We start from the raw sequence: 25,177 nt of genomic DNA on the forward strand, positions 1-25,177 counted from the left end.
GAGTCTTAATGAGAATTCTTAAGGGTCACTAACGGTCCCTCATTATGATGTTTGTTAGAAATGCTGCATGATATGTTGCTACCAAGGTTTCACTTGTAGTGTTGACACGAGTGATTGAAGAGCCGTTGTTCTCTAAGAGGCCTTGTGTGTTGTGACAGGAGGCAGTGACGTATTAAGCAGGTGCAGGTACTTGCCGTGTGTGCGTGGGACCATTTGCTCACGGTAGGGTGGGTGGGTGTGAATATGGAGAAGCCCTAATGGGGAGGGCCAGTGGAGCGGGGTGTATGGGTCAGGTTACCCTGACAGGAGTTTTTGGTGGTGGGGGTGCCAGGCCCAAAAAAGCCACCAGTGTCTTCCACACGTGGGAGGAGAGTCTCAACTGTGGCCGGGGTTCCTAAGTGCTGTCCTTTACATTACAACCCGCCGACATCTGGACGTCCAACATGGGCAAAGGGGTGAGTTCTCTTGATTTCTGAAGCTTTTCTTTCTAATATCAGCGAATGAATGAATGAACATCACTCATTACTTACTGTAATATATGTGCAATGACAGCATATGGTGTGGACATGCATCACAGACTTTCCTAAATGCGTCTTCAGCACTTGATGTCTCTAAGTATCAGAATGATGCCTTTTGAAAAAACAAACAAACAAAAAAAGACAGTAACATCTCAGGATAATGGCTTTCCTCCTCAATAAGTTTTGTTCTCGGCTTGCTGTTTATTTGGGTAATTACGTAATTTTGCTTTTATTCTCTCCATCAGGCCCATTCCATTTAGCTTTATGGGAGGACAGCCTGGTAATCTTCCTCACACACAGTGGTGGGAAATTGCTATGCCAGACACATTTCAGGCACTCCGCCGGCTCTGTGCTCCCTGTTTGGCTCTTTCTGATTACTTTTTCACTGTGTCACTTGCTCACACTCTCCTCTCATTCACGCTGTATATCCCTCCTTCACTGACATGCACACGTGCCACCAGGAGGAGACTGACAGCGGCAGATGATTTCCATGATGCACACTTCTTCCAACTGTTCGTGACACACACACACTCTCGCTCGCACTCATAAATGAGGAACTTGCAGTATTAGAAAAAGATATTTTCTCGTCAATATTGGGTGAATGGTTTGCCAACAGTGTCAGGAGATTGAAATAAACAAGGAAACACAAAGTCCATTGTGTTCACATTGATGCTTGCATTCTGTCGCTCTGAATGTAAATGGCTGGGCACAATGTGCCTACCAAGCAAGTGACTTTTCCCACTTATTTTAGGTTTACGATGATACCCTAATGTATAGTTATTGCACTCTTTTCCCCTAGTGTGGTGCCGAGAACGGAGGGAAGAGGAATAAGAAGGGAAAGAACTTGGATGAGCTGAAGAAGGAGGTGGCCTTGGTAAGAAAAACAAGCTGTCACTGCTCCATCTCATACTCATTCGGCACAGTGATTGATTCCAATGCCGCTGCTACCAAATGATCCCCAAATAGTGTTACTCCAAAGACACCAGGTTATTTAACAAGGCTATAAATGAAAACGGTGACCCATAAACAAAATGGCAATCCAACATGTTTAGTGCAGTCAATTGCAGACTAGTTGTGAGCCAGTCTGTCCTCTCCTATCTGCTCAGCCACCCTCTGGCTGCTCCTCTTTGTACTCGGAAAGATACTGAATAATTTGTGGGCCACCAGCAGTGTAGTGCAGAGTTTCGTCTTGTGCAGAGCTGTAGCTCTTTGAGGTGCTGTCAGAATGCAGCCAAGCGATGTCCATGAAAAGTGGGCTAAGTTTTGCCTTTTGCTACTTTATCTCTGATAAAGTCGCTCTTGTCAGTTATCAGATTGGCTTGTGACTGATTAAAGAAAAGAATCCCTTTGATACTGTCAACACTTAGGAGAAGTTTTGTGTTTAATTTTGCTTTGATCTGTCTGGCTCATACACTTCTTTAGTTACTGATTTCCTGCATTTTTTCCCCACAGAAATCATTTTCACTACCACCAGACAATAGCTAATCAATACTAGGTTTAGGTGCTTATAAATAAAACAAACTATCTAATTTTTTACTTGATTGTGGCCAAATTACTTGCAGCTAGTGAGGCGGCTGTTGGTGAGGAAAAATATGGATTTTCCCCTGTCTTACTAAGAAATTCACCCTTCATCCTGTGTGAATGATACAATCCTGACAGCTGATGGCTGAAGTTTTTGTTGCTACACTGCCAAACTCCATTTCACCCACAGTGGAAATGTCTTGGGATTGGGCCAGTAGCAGAAATGTGCCACCAAACAAGAAAATTTAGTGGGTTTCTTTTCTTTGCAGCAGGAAACAATCAGTTTTTATTGGCTTACACACTCAAGACACAATAGAGTTTACTCATCTGTCTGTCTGTCTGTCTGTCTGTCTGTCTGTGATGGATCCTTGTTAGATACAAACAATAAACTCTTTTATTAGTGAAAGACAGGGGTTAATGGGGTTCCTTATAAATAAACAAACAGTGCTGTAGTGCACCTGTGCTTTGCGCTTGTGATTCTTGAGGCTTCAGTATCAAAGAAACATTTTATTTTTGCAGGATGACCACAAAATAGATCTGGATGATTTGGGGAAACGATATGCAGTGGACCTCAGACTGGTAATGTCAGCCACACACAAACTCTCTTAAGTACACATGTACGCTTGCACACAAGCACACAAGAAAGAGCTGCTGTAATATCCCGTACAGAGATGCAATCTCTCGTTGCCCGGACTGAAGAGCAACATCCAAACGGAGACAAAGCATTACTTTGGTCAACATAGGCTCTCCCCAGTGTCACCTCTTCATCTTTAATCCGTTGCACACTCAAATAAACGTACACACTTCAGGATAAAAACAAATTGCAGATAAACCACATCATTTTTTTGCTTTCACCACATCTGCTGCTGATTCTAATTGTAACATTCCAGGTGAGGTCAATAAGATTTTATCTTTTTATCTTCTTTTTTAAAGATGAGCATGGAAAAAAAATCAAAGCTCTACACCATGGGAAATAGTGCAAGATGTAAAAATGTCAAACATTTGTCAAGCTCCAAAGACAATCAATCAAAGTCAATTAATCAGATGTGTGATTATCTGTAATAATTAAATCATAGCACTTTGGATATTTACACGGGATTTTGCTAAATGAGATATTGGAAAAAACAAAATTAAGAGGAAAATGTTCAATAGGTACATCCAACAGAGCATCTTAGATGAGCATCTTTTCTATGCTTGTGATGTTAAATAGGCCAGACGGGGACACTTGATGTTCTGCAACTACAGCTGTAAAATTGCTTTTTAAGCCAAGGTGAAAACTGGGCCATTGTGTTGTAATAAGATTGCCTGTGACAGCAGAAAGACATTTATTCCTGAAAATTGCTCTCCCCCAGGGTCTGACCAATGCCAGAGCTGTAGAGAATCTTGCCAGGGATGGTCCGAACACTCTGACTCCTCCCCCAACCACGCCGGAGTGGGTCAAATTCTGCCGCCAGCTCTTCGGCGGCTTCTCCATTCTGCTGTGGATTGGGGCCATCCTTTGCTTCCTGGCCTACAGTATTCAGGTGGCCACAGAGGAGGAGCCGCCCAATGACAATGTGAGAAACTGCTTGTAAAACCTGCACACATATGGACCTAACATATTAATCACACACTCAGAGTAAGACGTGCAGAAAAGCAAAGGCAGCTGCAGTTATAAAATACATTATATATACTGATGTAGGGTGTCAACTCAAACACCTGCATACAGCTCCTTCAGATATATACACAGAGCTGGAAATGCACATGTCCATGCATAAGAAAGCATCATTTTAACTTCTTCTAATCTTGTTCAGACAGATGTACTCTGGTTATGTGGAGCACTTATCTAATTCTAATTTTATATGAAATTTAAAGTTTCCTCCAGGTCTAGCAAATTTTACAAACTTTATGGATTTTCCTGCTTTTTCTAACTTTGGTGGGACTCAACATCATTTCCCATAAGCACAAGTTGCAGAGTTGTACCAACAATCATATAAATCAAATCAGTGTTAGCAGAGGTAAAGTGTAAAGTGTAAAGTAAAGTGTAAGTGTTATGTCTGATTACATCACACATCCTTTTGACCATTCTGTTAGACCCCTCAAAACTCCAGTGGGGATAAAAATTAAATACAAAATGACTGCAAAGAAGATTGCAGTTATGTGAAAAACTAAGTATGCCATTAAAATTTCAGTAGGGATTAAGAGGGTGAGTAGCAGTCCTGTGATCCCGATCGGATACACTTGATTATTGATGAGCAGTAAATGTGACCACCTCCATAAAAACAGATATTTTGGCAGTTTGCTGGTCTGAGGTAGGCGTGTGTTAACATAACGCCATAGTTTTCCCAGGGGTGGATGTCCCAGCAAATTCACCCAAATTTCAGACTGTGAAATGCTAAGGGAAAGTCCAAGAGCTACATTGCCAACTTTGCAGCTGTAACTTAGCATGTTAAATGTCAAAATTCAGGACAGTACCATTAGAAAAACACTGAACACCTAAATGTTCATTTGGCTTGTTTGAAAGGGTTGCCAGGTGCCTCCTTCCTCGAAAAATAACATGGCAGCACAGCTTAGCTTAGCTTTGCAAAGTTGCATTTAAACAACCCACAAGACTTCTGGAATAATGTCCTTTGGACTGAGAAAACTAAATGACCATAAGGCACAGCACCACATTTGAAAAAAAGCAGCACAGTGCAGGACTGGTTATGTTTATGTGGTCGTTTTGCAGCCAAAAGAATGATAAGGTTATACAGATAACTGTTAGTTGAAGTTATGGCTGCTACAGGTGGTTCTACAAGCCACTGAGTCAGGGGGTGTACTTTTAGGTTTTCACAGGAGTCCTGTGAAAATGTTATTTTTCACATGACTGTTTGTATAAATACAGAATTGTTATTAAAGACATGCCTCACACCTTTCAGCTGCTTTGAATCAAATCTTAAACCAAAGGCTAGAGAGTAAAGAGATTTCAAAGGACAAGCTTTTCCTCTGCTTAAAGTGGTATTTATCTATCTAGATGGTTTGGGTGTTACTCACTGTAGAGATGTCTGCCTTCAGTTGAGTATAATGGACGGAGATGCCATTTACCTTGCACTTCACAAAATGAAGAAAAAAATCAAAAGGAAAAAGTATCACATCACAAATCACGACGTGGCTACATACTTATTGTTAGTCCAACTAAGGTGGATTTTTCTTTGGCTTTCTTTTTCTGCTGGTTATATTTTCTTAACATAACCTTTACTCAGCAGAGGTTTTTGTCTTGAGATCTTAATCTCCTTTTTGAGTTTCCCATAAAAACCCAACTGGTCACAGGGACCAATACAGAGACAGCATACATGAAAACCAACAGAATAAAGAATGAAAACTGAAAAGGAACAGGGGGAAAACTCAGCTTCTAAAGTGTAACATGAATCCAAAAATACTTTTTAGAAAGAGCAGGATTAGGTCCCCATAAGTACAGAATATCGGTTACACCGTGACATAGAGTCCTTGCCTTCTTCCGAGTGTGGCACAAAAACAACCACTGACACTGGCATTAGTCCTAGCAGTCGCACGAATAAACACCCAGACCAACCACTGAGCAAACAGAGCCAAGCACCACCCATGCTGCACATTATGGCTCTCACTCATTATGCAGTCTGCATTAAGCTCTTGCATAATATACAGTAACGTACAGTAGAAAGACACGTGCACATTAATCCCCCAGCAGTTTAATCTCTCCATTTAGCGCCGAGCATGTACAGCTGGATGCTCCGGTAAGCTACTTCAAAGCCCTGACAGCCTGCAGCTTCGGCACTTTGAGCCTTTGCAAAGTGTACTGGCAGCTATTACAGAAGAAATTCCACCTTAAGTGTACTCCACATATGGTTGTTGTCAGATGATAAGTTAATTTTACATTACTTTGATGCATTTTATTGACCTGAAGAATTGCGTTTAATTTGAGAAAATGGTCCAGCGGGCTTCTGAAAGTGCCGCTGAAATAACGCAGTATATTTCTTGGTGTTAAAATTCACATTTGGGAAAGAACCTGTTGATTTAAATGTCACCTGCCTTGACAGCTGTTGTTTCTATAATTTCCATGCAGCTGGTGAACAGAAATATTTCTTTCTGAAGTGAGAGGAGGCAAAAGAGCTGTTCTAAAATCTGCAAAAACTCACATGGAGACAAAATCAGGACCTGCAAACTGAACACTGAAATTGAGAAAAATGTTCTAAGTACTGACAAGTGATTTTTCAGCGGATATGTTTCCCGGTTCAGAAGATTTTTGCACAGACTTAGTGTTTTTAAAAAAAGAAAGAAACAATAACCCACTGAAGTGTAAAAGAGCAAAACATTCTGTTGTTGCTGTCAAATGAAAGCGACACCTTCCAAAAAGGAAACTTTTCAGGATTTTGTAAATTTTCTTTCCAGGAGTCCAAGACATACAGTACACCAGCTGGCAGATGCTTTCATCCAAAGTGCCTGGCTGTCTTGTTTGCATCAGTGAGAGCTGAACCCATAACAGCCTTTTCACAGTAGACCTGAAAATAGCCACCAAAAATGCAATAAAAATACACCAGAATGAATGTTTCCTGCTTTTACATAACCATAAGTATAAAAAGCCAGGCTGTAGCTCAGTGAGCGTCTCTTAGTGGCCTCGCAGATTGGAGTTTCAGTCCTTGGTTTTCTGGGTTCGGGTGACAGATGCTCACTTGGACTGACGAGAACTGAGCCGTCCAAGATAACAAAAATAGTACAGAAGATTCCGGCTCTGGGATGACTTCTTCTTTTTAAATCTCTCACTAAGTCTGTGAGCTTCCCCCAGGTTTTTCCCTCTGAACTCTGTTCTTGCACATGTACATTTAAGGTTTTACTGTTTTAAGACCCGTTTCAAGCTGATAAATCCCCATTTCCTGCGCTTAAGTGTACCTTACATGAACCAAACTAAGTTGATAAAGACACCGTCTCCCCCTGTTACATGGCTTTCCTTCCGTTTCAGTTATATCTGGGTGTGGTGCTGGCAGCTGTGGTGATCGTCACCGGCTGTTTCTCTTACTTCCAAGAAGCCAAAAGCTCTCGAATCATGGACTCCTTCAAGAAAATGGTGCCACAGGTAAGTTGATGCATTTGGTGTTTGTGTAGTCTCAGAGCTTTCTGAATCAATAAGCCGTCCCTCAAGTAGGGCTTACACACTCACTTGAGTGGAAACCTAATAAGCTTGCACAAAGGAAGAATAAATGTTTGAGCCAACTTTGGATTGTGAGTGTGTTTGCATAAAAACTCCCCTTGCGTTATCCACCTCTAGCACTTTGATTGCCTAATTCTTTAATCTATTTAGACTCTTTTCACACACTTCTCGCGCCTCTTTTCCCTACCTGTCTTCCTCCTCTCATCTCCCTTCTCGTCTATATCTGTCTTTTACATACCTCCATACCCCCTGGCTTCTCTTCTTTTTATATCGCTCCTCTCTCCTCATCTGACTAAATCCTCTCTCTGTTCCCAGACATTCTCTCTTCCTCACACTCCCTCTCCCTGCTCTTCTTTTTTTCTCCATGCCAGCAAGCGATGGTGATCCGGGAGGGAGAGAAGATGCAGATCAATGCAGACCTTGTGGTGCTGGGAGATCTGGTGGAGATCAAAGGGGGAGACCGCGTCCCAGCTGACCTTCGAGTGATCTCTTCCAGCGGATGCAAGGTAGGGGAGGGGTGCTGGGCCCATCCCTGGGGAACCTGGAAGTCGCAGTGGGATTACAGTAGCTCAGCTGACTTTGGTATTTCTACCTTATTTTCTCTTTTTTCTAGCACATTGTTTATCATAAAGAGCATCTGAGCATGCAAACATTTGCAGGTAAACGAAGTACAGGTGACTTGGACGGGAATGATAAATAAATCAAATAACTCATAAAATATTTGGCCTTGTGATAAACTGTTCACCAGCTGTCAGTCCTTGAAAGATATTTTAGTCTGGATCAAAGTAATGCACCAACCCACAACAATGCTGCAGTAATCAGACTTTCCACCTTTCCCAGTTCCCCTTAAAAATGATTTCAATAATGTTTCCTGAACGTTTTTTTAAACATCTTCTTGTTAAAGCCTTTTCCCCTGCCAACAAGCAATGTGCAGTTTTACATGCAAAAACTGTTGTTGTGTTAGCTATGACCATATTTACATCACCCAGAAAATGCTTTCATTATGGCTCGCTTCCAAGACACCACGTAATCACATTCAAACACGATGCTTGAGCGGCTAGTTGTCTGCTTCTGATTTGCAGTTTAATGAAAAACTGAGTCAGATTGTTCCTGTAGAATTCACCTCATACTGATGAGCCAGGGAAAGGGCATTTTGTATACATATTTTGTGTGAAAGATTAATCTGGTTTTGATTAAATTTTCGTCTTTTTTTTATGTCGAGTCTGAGTAAGGTCTGCGCGCTCACTTGGACATTTCTTAATATTTTCTGCATAAATATGACCTAAAGGTTCATCTGACTCTGACAAAGGTCTTAAAAGGAGATAAAGAGGACCAGTTTAGATAACTGAAATAAAAAATATCTGACTTGGTCACTGATTAAACATAAACTAAATTCTTCATGGCATGGATTCAACAAGGTTTTAGAAACACAAGTGTCTGTCTCAGGGCTTTCCACTGACATGATATTATTATGCATTACTACTACTACTACTACTAATAATAATAATAATATTTCAAAAATAATAATTTTTGAATTTTTCATTTCAATAAAGTGAAAAACATGAAAAAAAAAACCCCACAAATGCAAGAAGACAAAAAGATGTGTTGGCTGCACATCCACAATCCACCACATCCCAAAGGTGCTTTGTTGACTTGAGATCTGATGTCTCTGAAGCCCATTTTACAACTCGTTGTCATGCTGGACAAACCGATTTGAGATCATTTGAACTTGATGTGATGCATTCAGCTTTAAGCAGCTATCACCAGCATGTCTGGCACCAACAACTGTGCCATGTTCAAAGTCACTTAAATGAACTTGAGCAGGTCATCTTGACCATACACCAAGGTATTGGCTGATTTGATATTTGCACCAACAGTTGAACAAGTGCACCTAACGTTGTGGTCAGTGAATATACGTTATATGTATATTTTCTACAACACTTCTCATTGAACCGATCCATAAAGCACTGTCAGAACAGCCTTCTTGTTCAAGCAGTTGTTAGCAAACATGCAGATGGGCATCACAAACCTTACAATCCTGTTATATACACCAGTGTTGTTTAGTTAGTCTTCTGATGGTGGAATCATTAGCCACTGTAAAACAGGCCTTTCACATTGAGTTCCTTTGTGACCGACCAGGCAGACTACCAAATGCCTTTAACTGTAGTATTTTTTTGTTTTGTTTTGTTTCTTGAGCACACCTGAAGTGAGCAACAAAGATCTTTAATTTCTTTTGTCCGTCTGACTACGAAGTTGTCCAAATTCTCCAGAGAAGGATTATACATTTCAACATTTTCCCAGTCTGATGATCCTGAACATCCGTTTTTCTCAGATCCTCCTTTGTTTGAGCCATAATACATTTTCTACATGGGGATGGGAATAAACCTACCATGAAAACAGGGCGCTCACTCTCACCTAATTGTCATCCCTGATTTATTTCACCTTTAAATTGAATGCTACTCCTAGAGTTTCACACACCTTTCTCCCTCACTGATATGTAATATTGTATCATTTTCCTCATTCAATAAATTACCAAGTCTAATATCTTACCTGTATTTAATTGGGTTTAATTTATCTGCTTTTTATGACTTGTGTGGAAATCAGATAATGTTGTAGGTGCTACCGGTATAGAAAATATCAAAGGCTTTTTCTGCAGCTGCACTTGCTGTTGCCGAATAGGGTGAAGGTTTCTCTCAGTGGTTCAAATTTCTACACCGTGTTGCAGCGAGCACCTAGATCAGAACACAGTTTTGACAAGACAAGAGCGCTATATCACTTGTTGTTATAAAGTCCTTTTTTTCCATTTCCAGTCTGTCAGTTTCACCTCTTCAGTCTCTCTGATAACACCGCGCTCACATCCATTTTCTCTCTCTCCCTGTGAAGGTGGACAACTCCTCTCTGACGGGAGAATCTGAGCCTCAGACGCGCTCCCCGGAGTTCACGCACGAGAATCCTCTGGAGACCCGCAACATCTGTTTCTTTTCCACCAACTGTGTCGAGGGTCAGTAGGCCACATCTGGCCAAGATTGTCTCTTATCGGCTCTAAATGTCTTCCTTTAAGCCATCTGGAGATCAGCATCATTTTTGCTTTAACACCCATCGGTGAATGTGTTCCAGTACATGATCCGTACACTGCACCACGCAGTGTGTAGCTGCTCATGCAGAATGCATGAGGATTAGTAATAAGCATTTCCATCTGAGATAGAATCACTGGGAATTTGAGTGGTCAGTGGCTGTCAGTCATAAAGTTTCAAAGGGATTTTATCAGATTTGTCAGATAGATCTTAGAACAAGATGTACATTAGAAGAACATCTAATGGTGATGGAGTTATTATGAAGTTTTAGAAGCTAGATTTTTTTTAACAGTTCTGAACACTTGCATGTTATCTTTGAAGATCTGCGTTTTGGCCACACGTTTGTGGAGCCATTTCTGACTTAATTTAAAGATTTTTTTTTTTAAATGAAAGTGAAGTGTTAAAAAAGTACATCCTACTTATCTACAAGCTCAGAAGTGTCTGTCCTTGTTTTTGAAATACACATTTGTTTCCAACTAATTGAACATTAAACCAGTCAGAAATGCTGTAATTTAATGGAATACCTGTGTGGGTGTATGGAGGCCCATTTTCAGCACTCTTGTGTTCAAATGGCACATTATGTTCCCTAATGCAGGTTTAGCATGTTAACGGGCTTTGATTATGTTAGCACAGCTGAAAGATGTGCTGATTAAAGAAACAATAAATTTGGCTGGGTGTGTGGCAGATCGGCTTTTATGTGTTCAGACGTAATGGACATTCTGAAAGTCTTTAAAATCGAAGGCTATTCAGTTGGAGGCCTAAAAAGAAACAGGGTTGCATATAAAAGGTGTGTACTGCAAAGTGGCCCTAACCAGAGTAGAACAAGACGTGGGAGAAACTGAGCAAGATTACAAGTATAGTTTAAGAAGCACAGCTCAGGTCCTCAAGAGGAAGCTTCATTAAATTGTCCCCACCAGATTGTGCTGGTTTGTAAACGAGTAGAGCACAGTTGCACAAAGCTTTTTTTTTTGGCAATTTAGCACACAGAATACTCTTCGTTTCTTACACTCTGATGAATTTCAGAAGAAAGTTATTTTTTGAGGGACATTTTAAGGCTATAATCAAACCCACAGAGGGTGATGCTACAGACACTCAACACGATATTTCTTTCCTTCTTTAATCAGCAGAACAGTTTTCAGCTGTGCCAGCATAATTGGAAAAAGGTTTTCAAATGATAAATTAGCTTTCAAACGTGATCAACTTGCATTAGCTACCACAATGTGCCAGTGCAACACGGGAGTGACAGTTGCTGAAAATGGACCTCTGCATGTCTATTCGATTAAAAATCCTAAAAGAGTCACAATTATGATTCAATTAATCATTAATTTGCAACATCTGTGGTTTGTTATCGTATATAACTAAATGTGTTTTTCTGCAAAAATCAAAGACATACCTACATACGGAAAACAAACTCTATCAGAAACTGTGCTGGTTGCCCAGAGTAACTCACAGTTTTCACATTTCAGAGGATAAGGTAGAGTCTGCTTATCTGGATTCTCTCCTCATCCACTTTCTCGAGCATCTGCTCAGTCCATCCAAGCACCCATCACTGGCCAACACCTGTAATTCACCTCCATCTATCACTGCTCTACAGCCAGTTATGTCTCGCCATCGAACCTCCTCATTGTTTACACATTAGAGCACGTCGTCTGCAGTGCCCACGGTAGCCACTCTGTTAGCATTTGTTTTCCCCTGCGCATATGACTCTGAGTCTCACTACAGCAGTGAGAGCATCTGGTCACCCAGCTGAAAGCTGTAACTCACACCTAGTGGTCTGTAATTTCACGACCTCTCATGTGAAGAGCTGTCTTAAAAAAATAGCATCATTTGAAAAACCGATGCTTCTTGACTAGCGACTGCAACAAACTGATGTTGTTAACTACTGAACTGATGAATCATCCAAAGACTTTAATTTAACTTTTAATGGCACAAAAAAAAAAAGAAAAGGTGAGTTTGGTGAATGTTTTATATCTATTTAATGCAGAATGTGGACCTCAGGCTTCTGGTCCAGAGCACCTTGAGGCTTTCCTGTGTGCTTCAGCATTTGCATGAGTGGCTAAAATCTAATCACTTGAATATTAATGTCAGGAAAACAGAACCATGCATTTTCATTTCCCAACAAATATCTTTGAGTTTTTTTCTTTATTGCTGCCTGATTCACTGACAACCAGGAACTACATTTCTATTAAAAGATCAGATAATACCTCACACATACTGCTTAGGACACATATTTACAGTACTGTGCAAAACTTTGAGCCACCCTTCATTTCCTAATATTTAACTTTTTTTTAAAGCCTCCTAACACTGATCTACGAATCATTCAGGCATAAAAAAGGCACCTAACTTTAAATTCGAGGGATGAAGCAGTGCTTTGTTGACACATAACAAACGAACCAAAAAAATCAAATTTAAATTGGGTCTTTAGACACTTTGCAAAAGCACATACTTGCATTTCTTTAGATGAACCAACAAAAAATGTCAAACATAACACGGACTGACAGCCGTAAAATAGTATTGTTGCACTAACATTGTGATTCCCAAAGAGCTATTAGCTGAAAACTTGGCATATCTGTGTAAGATGTGCAGTGAGTCCTTGAAATGTGTTAGGAAACTGGACAAGTAGAGGACAAAGAAGTGGCAGCCTTAAAAAAATCATCTACAGCAGATGAACAGTATCTGACAGTCATGTCCTTAAGTAAAATAATTCAGCAAAGACCTGGCAAAACCTGAGAGATGCATCTGACTCTTCAGATGATCCATCTACTGTTCACTGAAGCCTCATCAGAAATGTCTCTGTAGAAAGGTGGCTGTCAAGAAGCCATTCTTAAGGAAGGAAAACAGGGAGGAAAGGCTGAGGTGTGTCAAATTGCACGTGTAGTGCACGGAAAATCAGTGGCAACAGGTCTTATGGGAGCGAGGAGTCAAAATTTGACATTTTTGGTTCAACTCGTCATTAACAGAAGAAAGCTTGCACAAAGGAGTTCAAGCTGTGCTGAAGCATAGAGGTGGTTGGACAGAATATTGAGTTTCAAACTCATTAAAATTGTGCAAACTCTTCTTTTTTTGTCTTGCATAGTCTATTTCCATCTCTGCTTCAGGATGTTTCAATAAATCCTGGAAGTATGTCCCATTTTCCTAGAAATATATGAAGAAATGAGAGGTGGCCAGTTTGTACCCCCACCAAAAAAGAAATCACTGACAGCAAGACTTTATAACAAAGCTCATAGCTTCATAGCAGCCTTCCCCTTTGGACCAACCACAGCTTTGCACTCTCACATTCAAACACCTTCACTTGTCAGATTTACATGACTAAGCAAGCCATTAAAATGTTCTTTCAGATTCAAAATAATAACTCCCATTTAATAGTTACTGCTGTACTTTGAGACATAGCACAAGAGCATTTTCACACGTACTTGTTCCTCTAGCGGCTTATGAAAACAACTATTAGATAATCTTTTTCATAATTACACTAAAGACTGGAATGAGACCCTGTATTACATCCGAGTAATAACTTTAGTTACACATTTAAAACAAGGATATAACCACTATTTGCTGGAAGGAGGGCCAGTGAGTGAAATCATGATCACATTTTATTTTAATTCATATTGTCTCCACTGTGCAGCTGTTCATGTTTTGCTGTTTTTTTGGTGGCCTATTTTTGTTTTATCTATTGCACAGTCATCCTAATTACAGTATTATGCCCTGCAGAACAGAAATCTCCTGTAAACCAATTTTAACTGAGTCAAGGCAGTTACATTGAACTAATTTTATCGGTAATGTCCCTTTGTGGTAAACAGAATGACTGATTTAAATTTAATGACCCCCTACTGCAGGTACAGCTCGTGGCATTGTGATAGCCACCGGTGACCGAACGGTGATGGGTCGCATCGCCACTCTGGCATCTGAGCTGGAGGTCCGCCGGACACCTATCAGCATCGAGATCGAGCATTTCATCCACATCATCACTGGTGTGGCTGTTTTCTTGGGAGTCAGTTTCTTCATCCTGTCACTCATCCTGGGATACACGTGGCTGGAGGCCGTCATATTCCTCATTGGCATCATTGTAGCTAATGTGCCTGAGGGGCTTCTGGCTACTGTCACAGTAAGTATAGTGTATCTGAGTGTTTGTGTCTCTCTCTACCTCTTTTTTGTCTTTTGTTTTTTTAGAACAATAAGTTTTATAATAATGATTTTCTCCAAAATATATCTGCAAGATTTTCTATAAATAGCCGAGCATTTTAAAAGGTTTAATGAGAGTTTATGTCCCTGCACAGCTTCTTTCTGTCCTTGCTGCAATGACACAATGTGCACTTCAGTTTACAATAATCCCCTGTTGCAAGATCACTCCATAATATGCTTCTGGGAAAAGAAAGTGAATGGAGCCATGTGGGAAAGAAAAACTGGCTGTGCTACACAAAGATACAAAATGGTGTTTGAAATGGTAGTTTTAAACAAAGAATATGATTCAGGTTGATTGCAGGGGGGCTTTTACAGGTACTTTTTTTTTACATCAACAGCGAGATTTTGTTTAAATAAACTGTAAAGAACCATCATAATGAGCAGAGCGAGGCAGGAGCTGACTGGTGTGTGGACTGTAGTGTGTGGGTATGTTGGATTACTTTTTGTACATTTGATTGCGGTCTAGCTTTTGGTTGTACAAGGTATCATTAGCATGATTACTTAAAGCTGCTTTCTTTGTGTTTTTGCAATTTGGAAGATCAGAAACTAGCTTCTGAAATTACTGTAAGAAAATGGAAAGTTTTCATTTGTTTTTAAGCTCTGTTTTCTAGCTTTGATGGACATTCTTCACCTGTTAAATATGTATAGCAGAAGTCTGTCTGTGTCTATTGATAATGGGAATTTAAGATCACAGGCAGCAATAATGAAACCAACAAACAAACAAAAAAGACTTAAAGGCTTTACAAAAATTAGGAAAATAGCAGTAGGTGGCATTAATTTCCCACGGGCTTTTCATCTCGAGCAGCTGCTTTCATACCCATTTGATATTGTTGACATAAACATATTGATTAGTGCAGGTTTGCATGTGCCAGTTCCAAAGCCCTGATGGCATGCCTGCTGGCTCACTGTCACGGTTTACTGGCACATCTACGTGGAACCAAGCCATCATCAATGTTATTAGTTACACCTGTGCTTTTCCTATCACTAATTTACCCTCGCTGAATGTTAGGTGTAGGTCTAATGATCTTACAGAACACAGCAAAGTGATTTATTACCGAATCTTGTTCTTACAAAAAAAAAATGTAGCTAACTTTTTCTGCAACAACAAACAGAGAGCAGGTTGAGGGGGATGCCAGCTGGCATTTTAAATGCCATCAGTCGACATTTCAGTGGTCGCAGAAAATAAATTAACTTCCAGTGGCTGGTTTCTTTAGTTGCATTCCCTTTAAATACATCATACAGTAAGGTATGTGTGGAAATGCTTGTGTGTACATTATGTGTGATATATTAGTTGCTATGTGGGTGACATATGGAATATGTCCACTCATCATATTTTTATGTTCTTGTTCACCTGCTGTTAACTAACCAGCGAGATCCTCACACACATACACACACTCTCATTGAGAAGGTACCCGGACCACGCATGGTTTCACATGCACAAACACTTGAATGCTCCGCTGCGTACACATGCTTTCACAATCATCAATCCTCGCCTCTCCTTTTTCTCCCTCCCCTACTCTTTCTCTGCCCTCACCTCCCACCGTCCTCCCAGGTGTGTCTGACTCTCACTGCCAAGCGAATGGCCAAGAAGAACTGTCTAGTAAAGAACCTGGAGGCCGTAGAGACTCTCGGCTCCACCTCCACCATCTGCTCCGACAAGACGGGCACGCTGACCCAGAACCGTATGACGGTGGCCCACATGTGGTTCGACAACCAGATCCATGATGCGGACACCACCGAGGACCAGACTGGTAAGACTGAGATGAAAGGAGAGGAGGAAAACAAGGGGGAAAGTAAGGAAAGAGAGAGAGAGAGCTTGGAGAGTGAAAGATATAAAGGAGAGATGGAGTGGGGGATGCGGAGGGGGGAGTGCGACCACCTGCTGAAATTCATCTGTCCAATGTTCACACCGCCAACCAACAAGGCTGTTCACTCTACTGCTTGGATTAATTGAGCAGCGGTATGCGGTGGGCGGCATAACCCTCAGCTACAAACGTGTCTTTTCCCAGAATTCCTCTGCAAGACTGCTTCTGCGGAACCAATCGGATTCTTGACTCCTGTGGAAAATCGAGCCAAATTTTAAAGAAGCTTTTAGCAATAACCAAAAGGTCTGGCAGGAGAAAAAACAGGTGTTCCATGAATACTAATTAGTCCTGAGTCAGACAATTGTGAACTCATACAAGGAATAGCCAGTGGTGCTGACAAAGGCTGTACAAGAGAAACGAGGCAAGAGCTACGAAAAACACAGTGTGTTCAATTTTTTTTTTCTCCATAAAGTATGCAGACGATTTTTACAGCTGCTGCAGCCTTTTTAGCCTTTTGTACTGCACCGAGTCAAGCTCAACAATCCCAGCCATAGTGTGTCAGTGTGTTTCCACAATAACGTTGTACACAGTCCAGGAAAATATGAAAAATGAATGCAGGCGCCTGCAGTAGAGTGAAGGTCATTTTCAGTGCAATTGGGTGGGAGGGTTGAAATTTTGATACAAGTCATTTCCAAACACCTTTTTATTTTGAGTCCCTCTAGTTAAAAATGAATGGCATTTTAGAGACTGGGGATTTGAAAAATCACTTTTGTCAAGGAAACAGTGATTGTTCAACTTAACTGACCCTGATTCTATTATTTAGCTACAATATTCAGTTGTACTCTGTGAACTGAGAGTTAAGTCCATAGCATAAATGCTGCATGAGTCCTACTTAAAAAAAAAGCCTAACACAGTTCCTTCTCCTATTCTCTCAGGTTTGGGTTTTGACAAGAGCTCTCCTACTTGGACTGCTTTGTCTCGCGTGGCTGGCCTCTGCAACAGAGCTGTTTTCAAACCCGGACAGGCGCACCTTCCCATCGTAATGGTAAAAGAAAGTATATATATATTTATACTGCCACTCACTCACACTTATTGGTGTATTGGTGCCTGAAGAAGTATGTATAATATTTATTTTTCCCCCCAATATCCTCTGCTCATCTCCAAAGAAGAGGAGCAGTATTCACAGTGAATTTGGTTCAGATAAAAGAGGGAGAGGCAGCTATATGAATACGCTTTTTGAACAAACAGTGCTGTGTGTGGAGGGCAGAGGTGTAAAGGAGCCAAAGTGCAGCACAGAAGAGGCGTGAAGAATCCAACTAAAAGCGAGCTTTATTAGCAGATAAGTCCAATACAATAAAATCCAAACATTAATCCACAAGGCACGAGGGAGACCAGAACTCTACGGAGGAACTCTGAAAGCAAAGCAGAACAATACAGGACTAAACAGACATAAGCGGATGACATGACCAAGACAAAAACACGGACAGGACAATTTATACAGGCAACTGATTAGGAATTAGACATAGGAGAATAACAAGAAATGGGCGCAGACAATCCAGACAATCAGACAGGGAGGAAGTAAAACTGAAAACAAGACACAAAAAACACTAGCAAAGTAAAACAGGAAATGAACCAGAGACGTGAAATAGGAAAGTACATTTTAAACATGCTTGAATTAATTTACACAGAGCAGCAATGCCAGACAAAACAGAGGGCAAGGAAAACTGAAAGTGACTGTACTCTGTGAAGTCAGAAAGCTGACACTCATCTGAAGCAAAATGTGACTCCGAGATCCAAAATATTACAAGAAATAAAAGTCACTATTTGAATAATTATTGAGTTAAGACAGGAATCCAAAATCCTTCCTAAACACTAAAGAAGAAACTGGAGGCCATACACACGCTGAGCAATGACTAAAGCTTAAATACAACAAGAATTAATACTTGAATGATAACAAAAAAGGCAATGCAAGAATATAAAACTTCACCTCAAAAGAATCAAGAAGATATACTTCTTGTTTAGCACAGCAGCCAACCGACCAACTAAACAAACAAACAAACAAGCAAACAAAACTCAAAACCCAAGAACCAAAACCAGGGACACTGATCGATTCCTGACTCAGTGCTCTACCAGAATGTGAACACTGGACACATATAATGTAGCACTGAAGACACTATATGTTCATTTATTTAACTTCAATACGGAAAATACATGAACATAGCCTCTATAAATGATGGATGAAGCCACTCTTACATTACCTAACACATAAGTTTGACTCTTGTTTTAAAACCTTAAGTTGAACATTGTTTCCATCACCATCTTCCTTTTTTTTGAAACCGTATGTCACCAGCTGAGGGGTGGATGTGACACCACACATTCATAAGTTAGTGACTTGTCAATCACAAGTCCAAAGCATGCACTTTTTTAAATATATTCAATCTTATTTTAAATAGAAGCTTACATATTTAAAAAAATCACGTTGTATTCAGTAAGACTAGAGACTGAGACTTAAACATGTCAAGGAAATGTTACAGAGGTCATAAATCAAGAGAAAATGAGCATGTTCTCAAACGCTTCTGTTATTACCAGGTTTCTTTTTGCAACCAAAATAGTCACGCACTGCTGGCTGGCAGAAAGAACCGAGGTTCAAGGCTTTAGCCCCAGAGGCTACATCTATCTTTTATATACACTGTGTGGGCATAACCCACTCTCCTCCTGTCTCTGATTGGCTTACTCCAGCCAGTCATCACTTGTCATGTCCAAACCCAGCCAAACCAACCAATGAAGGCAATGAGTATTCACCAATCAAAAACAGGGTAAGGAAGGATGCGCTTCACCATCCTTGGAGAAAAAAAATAACCTGCCGTACTGAAAGATAAATGTCGTTTGGGATTTATAAGTGGTTCTATGCAATGCAGCATGAAAAATAGATATGTACCTGCCGCATGTATACCATGCAACACAGCAGCGCTCACGCTATAACATCAAGTTACTGAAAACTTTGCATTTATATTTCAGCTTCGTGAATTATCTCTACTCCCTAAAAAGCTGGAGTATACCACTTTTAATTTAATCCAAGGGCATTCTGAGTGGGTCTTTTATATTTGGATCAAATAATGCATGCACATTATTCATGACATGATTTTTGACAACATGGTTTGCCAGTAGGGTGAACTTAACAACATGTGGGAAGTGTTAGCTGAGTTGTCACTCCAAAATAAGAAGTGGTGAAATCAGTGTTCACTCACTAAAGCTAAAAAAAAGATTTTAAAAAAATGTTTGGGTTGCTGTCAGTTTAATTCATGACAAGACTGAAAACTGTTAAACCTATAAGTGCTGTTGTTGTGCCCACAGGCGTAGATAGATAAACTTCACATACACACATTTGTTGCTAAAATAGCTTTAAAGTTAAAGTACAGAAAAATGCAAAAAGCAGAGTCAAACAGCAGCAACTTTTGTAACATAAATCAAAGCACTTGCTACACGTCTTAGCCTCTTTTAATGTTCCATGCAGACAAAGTGGCGATTCTTCCGATCAAAGATTTATATGCTTGAATATGTGCTTAACTAAAAGTGGCAATAAAGCCATGTAAAAGTAGTATAAGTGTAAAAGACCCTAATAAAAAAAAAAGTAAAAGTAAATAATTTAAAATGTATTTAAAGTCCACGCTGGAGAATAGACCTGATCATGTTATTATAATACTTATTACATCATATATCTGGCGTTTGCAGTTTGCACGTTGTTCAAACGGGGGCTAATTTAAACGCTTGCACATACTGCCAGCAATTTAATCTATAAGGTTAACATTGTTAACAGAGATTCAATTTGAAATCTCAATCTGAAAATTTACTGGCGTACATAAATAATATAAATGTAGCGAAGCTAGAAGGAAAACATTTGCCTCTGAAATGTAATGCAGCGTAGGTATACAACAGCACGAAATGCCACAACTGCTGTTTGCATTATTCAAATATGAGCATATAAAAGATGTATATTTTCTAAATGATCATACACTTTATCTTTAAATGAATCACGCCATCAGCTCCCATACTGAGTGTATTAGAGGTTAAAAGCACAATGTTCTCCTTTGAAATGCGTAACGCTGAAAAGCATAATGGCACTATGCTCAAGAAAAGTGTAAACACTTCAAAAGAAACGTATGCACCGTGCTTTACATTAGAGTAGCCGTTATTGTGTCTCTTATCAGAAAGAGTATTACACAGATCCCTGAGAGTGGAATTTTTTTTTTTACATGTTGAGTTTTCATACCTTCTGCCTGAGGGTATCGGCTCCGGCTCTTTGTACAGGATGTGGTTCGGGTCTCTGGTAATTTCGAGGCTCTCCCTTCTCACTGTCTCTTCAAACATCTCTTGGATGAGACGAGAGGGAAAAGATGGGGCCAGCATGCCAATTATGTTCGCTGCCCTTCTGATCAGATTTTGAAGTTGTTATCTGAGTTTAACGGACTGGTTACCAAACCTTCTTGTTATGCCATACTTGAGCAAAGATAGTTTGTATTCTCTCCTGTGGTCAGCCCATCCTCAGCTGCATGGCAGCCACAGGGGAATGAAAACAACCCATAAAAATAATTTGTCAGTACCACTTGACACTTGGCTTGGCATCTCTCTCACACATAAATACACATACACAGAGGATAATCCAATGCACCCCTGGAAATGACTCCCCAGCACAGATACACAAACACACACACACACTGCTGGGAAGGTAAGTCAATAATATCTCGGTCTTCTACCGACTGCTGCCCCTCCAAACTGTGCTACATTGACCTAAAGAAATTCTCAGCATGGCTCTCAGTGACAGGGATTACAGCTTCTTGACTCAGATGGGAGCAGACGGTGCCAGTGCAGCCTCTGTACCCCTCAAGGTGGGCAGATTTGCTCCTTGGATTAAGTGACACGCGTATATCCCAGCAGCCCTCGAACACAGCTGTCGAGGCTCCATTAACATTACCCGAACAAGTACCCATCTTACTCGGGAAAGGAGAAAAATGGAATTTCCATGATCTATTTATTCATTCATGAAAAGGCACAAACAAGGACAAATCTTGTGGAGTGCGTGTCCTTGTTTGGCGGCCGTTCATGAATGAATAAACAGAAACAAAGAGAAATTTCTTGTCTTGGTTTAGCTCCCACTGGTGTATCGGGTGTCAGGTCAATCAGTTTAGCATGGATTTTAATAAATTGGCTCTAAGAGTGGTTTGAAATGCCGTTATTATCATGGAATTTTTATGAAGGTGGATTTCACAGGTTATCAAAAAAGAATTTTCTCTAAAATTATCCAAGTATCACAGCAAGCAACTTTATCAGACAAGTTAAAGCTGATAAACCTCGAAAAACAAAGAAATATCAAACAAGCTGCTTCTAGGAAAAAGAGAATAATACTACTTTGAGACTCGTGAAATAGGCTTTCTTACCATCTGTGTAAAGTTTATTGCAGGACACACTCTGAGACATGGATCTAATAAGCTTAGGTACAACATCAAGTTTGATGTATGCAGATTGTACCCACTGATTCACTCCCCACAAGGCATCAATTCCCACGATATTTCGCACCATACTACAACCTCCTTGAAAACAGCTAGAGGACACATCAATCTTGTGCTGCCACAGCTCAATAAATTACATTTTTTATTAGAATCCCAAACATTAGGTTTGCTTTTTTCCACTTTGACACCCATATATTTTTGATCAGCGCGTTATCTCCCAGCTCCTTTCCCATTCATTGGTTAGCAGATGTAGATCTTATCAGCAGACACGTTGTAAGATGGTCTTTCTAAATTTCTTTCCCAGGCTGCTTTTAGTCACAGACTGTTATAACAGCCAACTTTGAAGGCCTCTTTGTGTGGAATATTAAAATCTGTTTTCCAGCCATGACCAAAGATATTGCCGCGGTTCTTTCTCGTTGGATGTCTTTCATCTGCGATAGTACAAACACATATAGTGTAGCTTATACTTGAAGTTACTCTGTATCTGTCCTCATGTGGAAGCAGTTTACAAATGTTAAGACATATGAAGCTTTTTCTTTTGAATTAAGGTCACATGTAGCTACACAGGAAAAAAAATGCCATCAACCTCAATGACCTCAATGAATATGATCTGAGATAATTTGTTATACTGGAGCTTGTGTTTTGTTGGACTCAGTATTTAGAATTAGTAGAATTAATTGGTCGGGGTTAGAAAAAGATCACGTTTTAGATTTAAAAGCAACATTAAACAGATGAATTTCTATCGTCTTAAGGAAACGGCTATAAACAGTGGCTTCAGATTTTTATAGGTCATCATAACAGCTAGGACAAATGATTTAAGGAGCGCTTTAATTAAATATGGTTTACTCAGACACTCGAGAAAATAACTCCATCAAGGACAGTTCTTCACCACCGGTGACACACATATGGGTGGTCTGTGGAAACAGAGCTGAAGACCCCCAGCTACAACTGGAGCATATCTGAGAAACTGGCCCCGGTACAGACTGAAGTGTAAAGTCTTTGTTGCTGCCCTACATGCCAGATAAATAGATCAAGCATATTATTTCTTCACACCACTATTGGAATATAACCTAATAATTTACTCATTTACTACAATCTTAGCAACCAATTTGCTACTGATTATTGCCAACAGGCAATACTCAAATGTCTTCCTCCAACAGTATTTATTTAGAAAATCATCAAGACCTTTAGAAGCTGCCCTTGAGAGTTTACAAACAGCATATGTACCCAACTAATTAGCTATATTTTTCCTGAAGAAACTGGGCTGTTTTAATAAAACTCTTCCTCATCTTGTAGATTTTTTAAAAAGGGGAAAACATTGACTCCTTTAACGTGAAGTTATTAACTTAGACAACAATATTGTGGCCAGCATTGGTAATTCAGATCATACTCCACTACCTGCATAATTAATAAGAAACATAATGGATGTAAAGGAAGTCCTCTCGGGTATCTCAGCTAGTGTTTTAATCAATTAAATAACACATAATCCCAAAGCTTCCCTCCACTGCAGTACGATAAACACAGGCAATGAGACAGACAACACTCATTTCCTAATATGCATATGTTAGTGACTGTGCTAATGTGCTCCTGTGTGTGTTTCCCCAGAGGGAGACAGCGGGGGACGCATCAGAGTCAGCTCTGTTGAAATCCATCGAAGTGTGCTGTGGGAGTGTTCGTGACATGAGAGCTGCAAACCCCAAAGTGGCAGAGATCCCATTCAACTCCACCAACAAATATCAGGTATTGCATGAGACTAGTGTCACGTCATGGCTTTGGGCTTGAACTGATGAGAAAATTAACACAAGGCTGAAATTTATTACTGTGCATTCTGGGTTTTTGTATATATACATATATTAAGCAACCTAAAAATGTAACAGAGTAACTGTTATGTAAATAGATATTGTTGCTCACTAGCCAGAGGAGGTATTTATTTCTAATCTTGACCAATTTTATGTTTATGAAAGCTGCACTAACATATGTTATCACATAAAACTGATTGCTTTTCTGTCAATTTTTGTATTAAAATCAATTTTTACAATGTTTTAACAATCTAGATTTCTAGATTCTAGAATCAGTGTGAGCAAGACTACACAAAAACAAATAATGTCATGAAACTTAGTGAAAGACAAGGACAAAGTCTTTAAAATGTCGGTATGGGTCCAGATCTTTTGGGTTGCAGTTCTAGTGGTTTTATTTTTAATATATTCATTTTATTTATTCATTCATTTCAATTAAGAGGTTATTCCTCTATTTACTTTAAATGATCTTTCACAGTTCTGTCAGAGCTGTGGTGAGAGATTTCCAAGACGTCCATGAGAGGAAAAAAACAGAATTTTTTCCTTATATGCCAGAACTAAATTATGCATATTCATTTTTTAACCTTTTCCTACTGAGGGAAGGCAGCCTGAACATGTCTGCTCTTTTACCAGAGACACCCTGCTTAAAATTCGCACTGCTGCACGCATTCATACTTGGAAGCTGCCCAACAAGCCACAAATGCAGCATTGTTGGTAACAGGAAAAACGGTTGCAGCATTAAAGCAATGTGTTTTATTTATGTTAGAAAGATACATCAGGATTATGAACTGGCTTGGCTGGGATACTAAGAAAGTGCTCTGCTGTTGCCTTTCAATGCACAGAAATCCCATTTGTAAATCTATTGTATGTTGAATATGCTATTGAATTGTAAATGGGTTGGTAACCTGCTTATAAACAGTGCCTGAATAAAAAGGCCTAACATGCCGGGAGAAGAACAGGTGAGAAGACCTGGATGTACATCACTAATTAAAATTTGCCATCATGCTAGACAATATCAAACATTTGCAGAGGTAGCTTCTTATGAGACTGAGCAAAGACAAGCATGCTCTGTAATATTATTTTTTCACCAAAGTGGATTAAAAAAAATTGAGGAGAAGCTATTTTTTTAATAAAATTGAACAAACATTTCCCATCCAGTATCTGTAGTAGAGAGGCAGTTGTGAAAGGTCTTACGTTAATCCACATGCTTCACTCCGTCCTCTAACAGTCAACACCAACAGAGCCAAAAGTTAATACTGAACTATATGAAGCCATCACGCAGAGCATTAACACCTTGCTCAGAGGAAGTGTAACAATTAACGCACAGAGATGTGTGTTCGCTTCGCTTTTCCACACCCAGTCTTTCCCAGCTTGTGTGGAGATTCGAACCAGCATATGAATTGCACAGCAGCAGTGTTGAAGCAAACAAAGTACTTCCCGCATGCATCTTGTGCACCTGTTCCCTGACTTAGAATAGGCACGTCTGTGTTAGGGGAGGGGAAATAAAGCAATTTTGCTCTGGTTTTCTGAGATTAGATATGTTGTGACTCAGATACAAATTACCTTGGGGAATGTGTGTGTGTGTGTGTGTGTGTGTGTGTGTGTGTGTGTGTGTGTGTGTGTGTGTGTGTGTG

The 25,177-nt window shown here is 39.9% G+C and overlaps 1 protein-coding gene across 4 annotated transcripts in view; it reads left to right on the top strand.

The window, feature by feature from the left end:
• Window positions 1-313: 313 nt before the first annotated feature.
• The window catches only part of atp1a2a (ATPase Na+/K+ transporting subunit alpha 2a), a 49,809-nt gene continuing 24,945 nt past the window's right edge, over window positions 314-25,177 (top strand). For all 4 annotated transcript variants that reach the window (XR_001290324.1, XM_005728941.2, XM_005728942.2 and 1 more), the window contains exons 1-11: window positions 314-455; window positions 1,318-1,392; window positions 2,559-2,618; window positions 3,392-3,595; window positions 6,994-7,107; window positions 7,554-7,688; window positions 10,066-10,183; window positions 14,090-14,358; window positions 15,988-16,186; window positions 17,176-17,285; window positions 23,353-23,487. Coding sequence is in view for 3 of the 4 variants with exons in the window: in XM_005728941.2 (XP_005728998.1) it covers window positions 444-455; window positions 1,318-1,392; window positions 2,559-2,618; window positions 3,392-3,595; window positions 6,994-7,107; window positions 7,554-7,688; window positions 10,066-10,183; window positions 14,090-14,358; window positions 15,988-16,186; window positions 17,176-17,285; window positions 23,353-23,487 (1,431 nt within the window). In the remaining variant the exon portion in view is untranslated. The remainder of the gene's footprint in view (window positions 456-1,317; window positions 1,393-2,558; window positions 2,619-3,391; window positions 3,596-6,993; window positions 7,108-7,553; window positions 7,689-10,065; window positions 10,184-14,089; window positions 14,359-15,987; window positions 16,187-17,175; window positions 17,286-23,352; window positions 23,488-25,177) is intronic.

This window comes from Pundamilia nyererei, unplaced genomic scaffold (genome assembly GCF_000239375.1).
Source record: "Pundamilia nyererei isolate P.nyererei 1_Seehausen unplaced genomic scaffold, PunNye1.0 scaffold00031, whole genome shotgun sequence".
Classification (NCBI taxonomy): Eukaryota; Metazoa; Chordata; class Actinopteri; order Cichliformes; family Cichlidae; genus Pundamilia; species Pundamilia nyererei.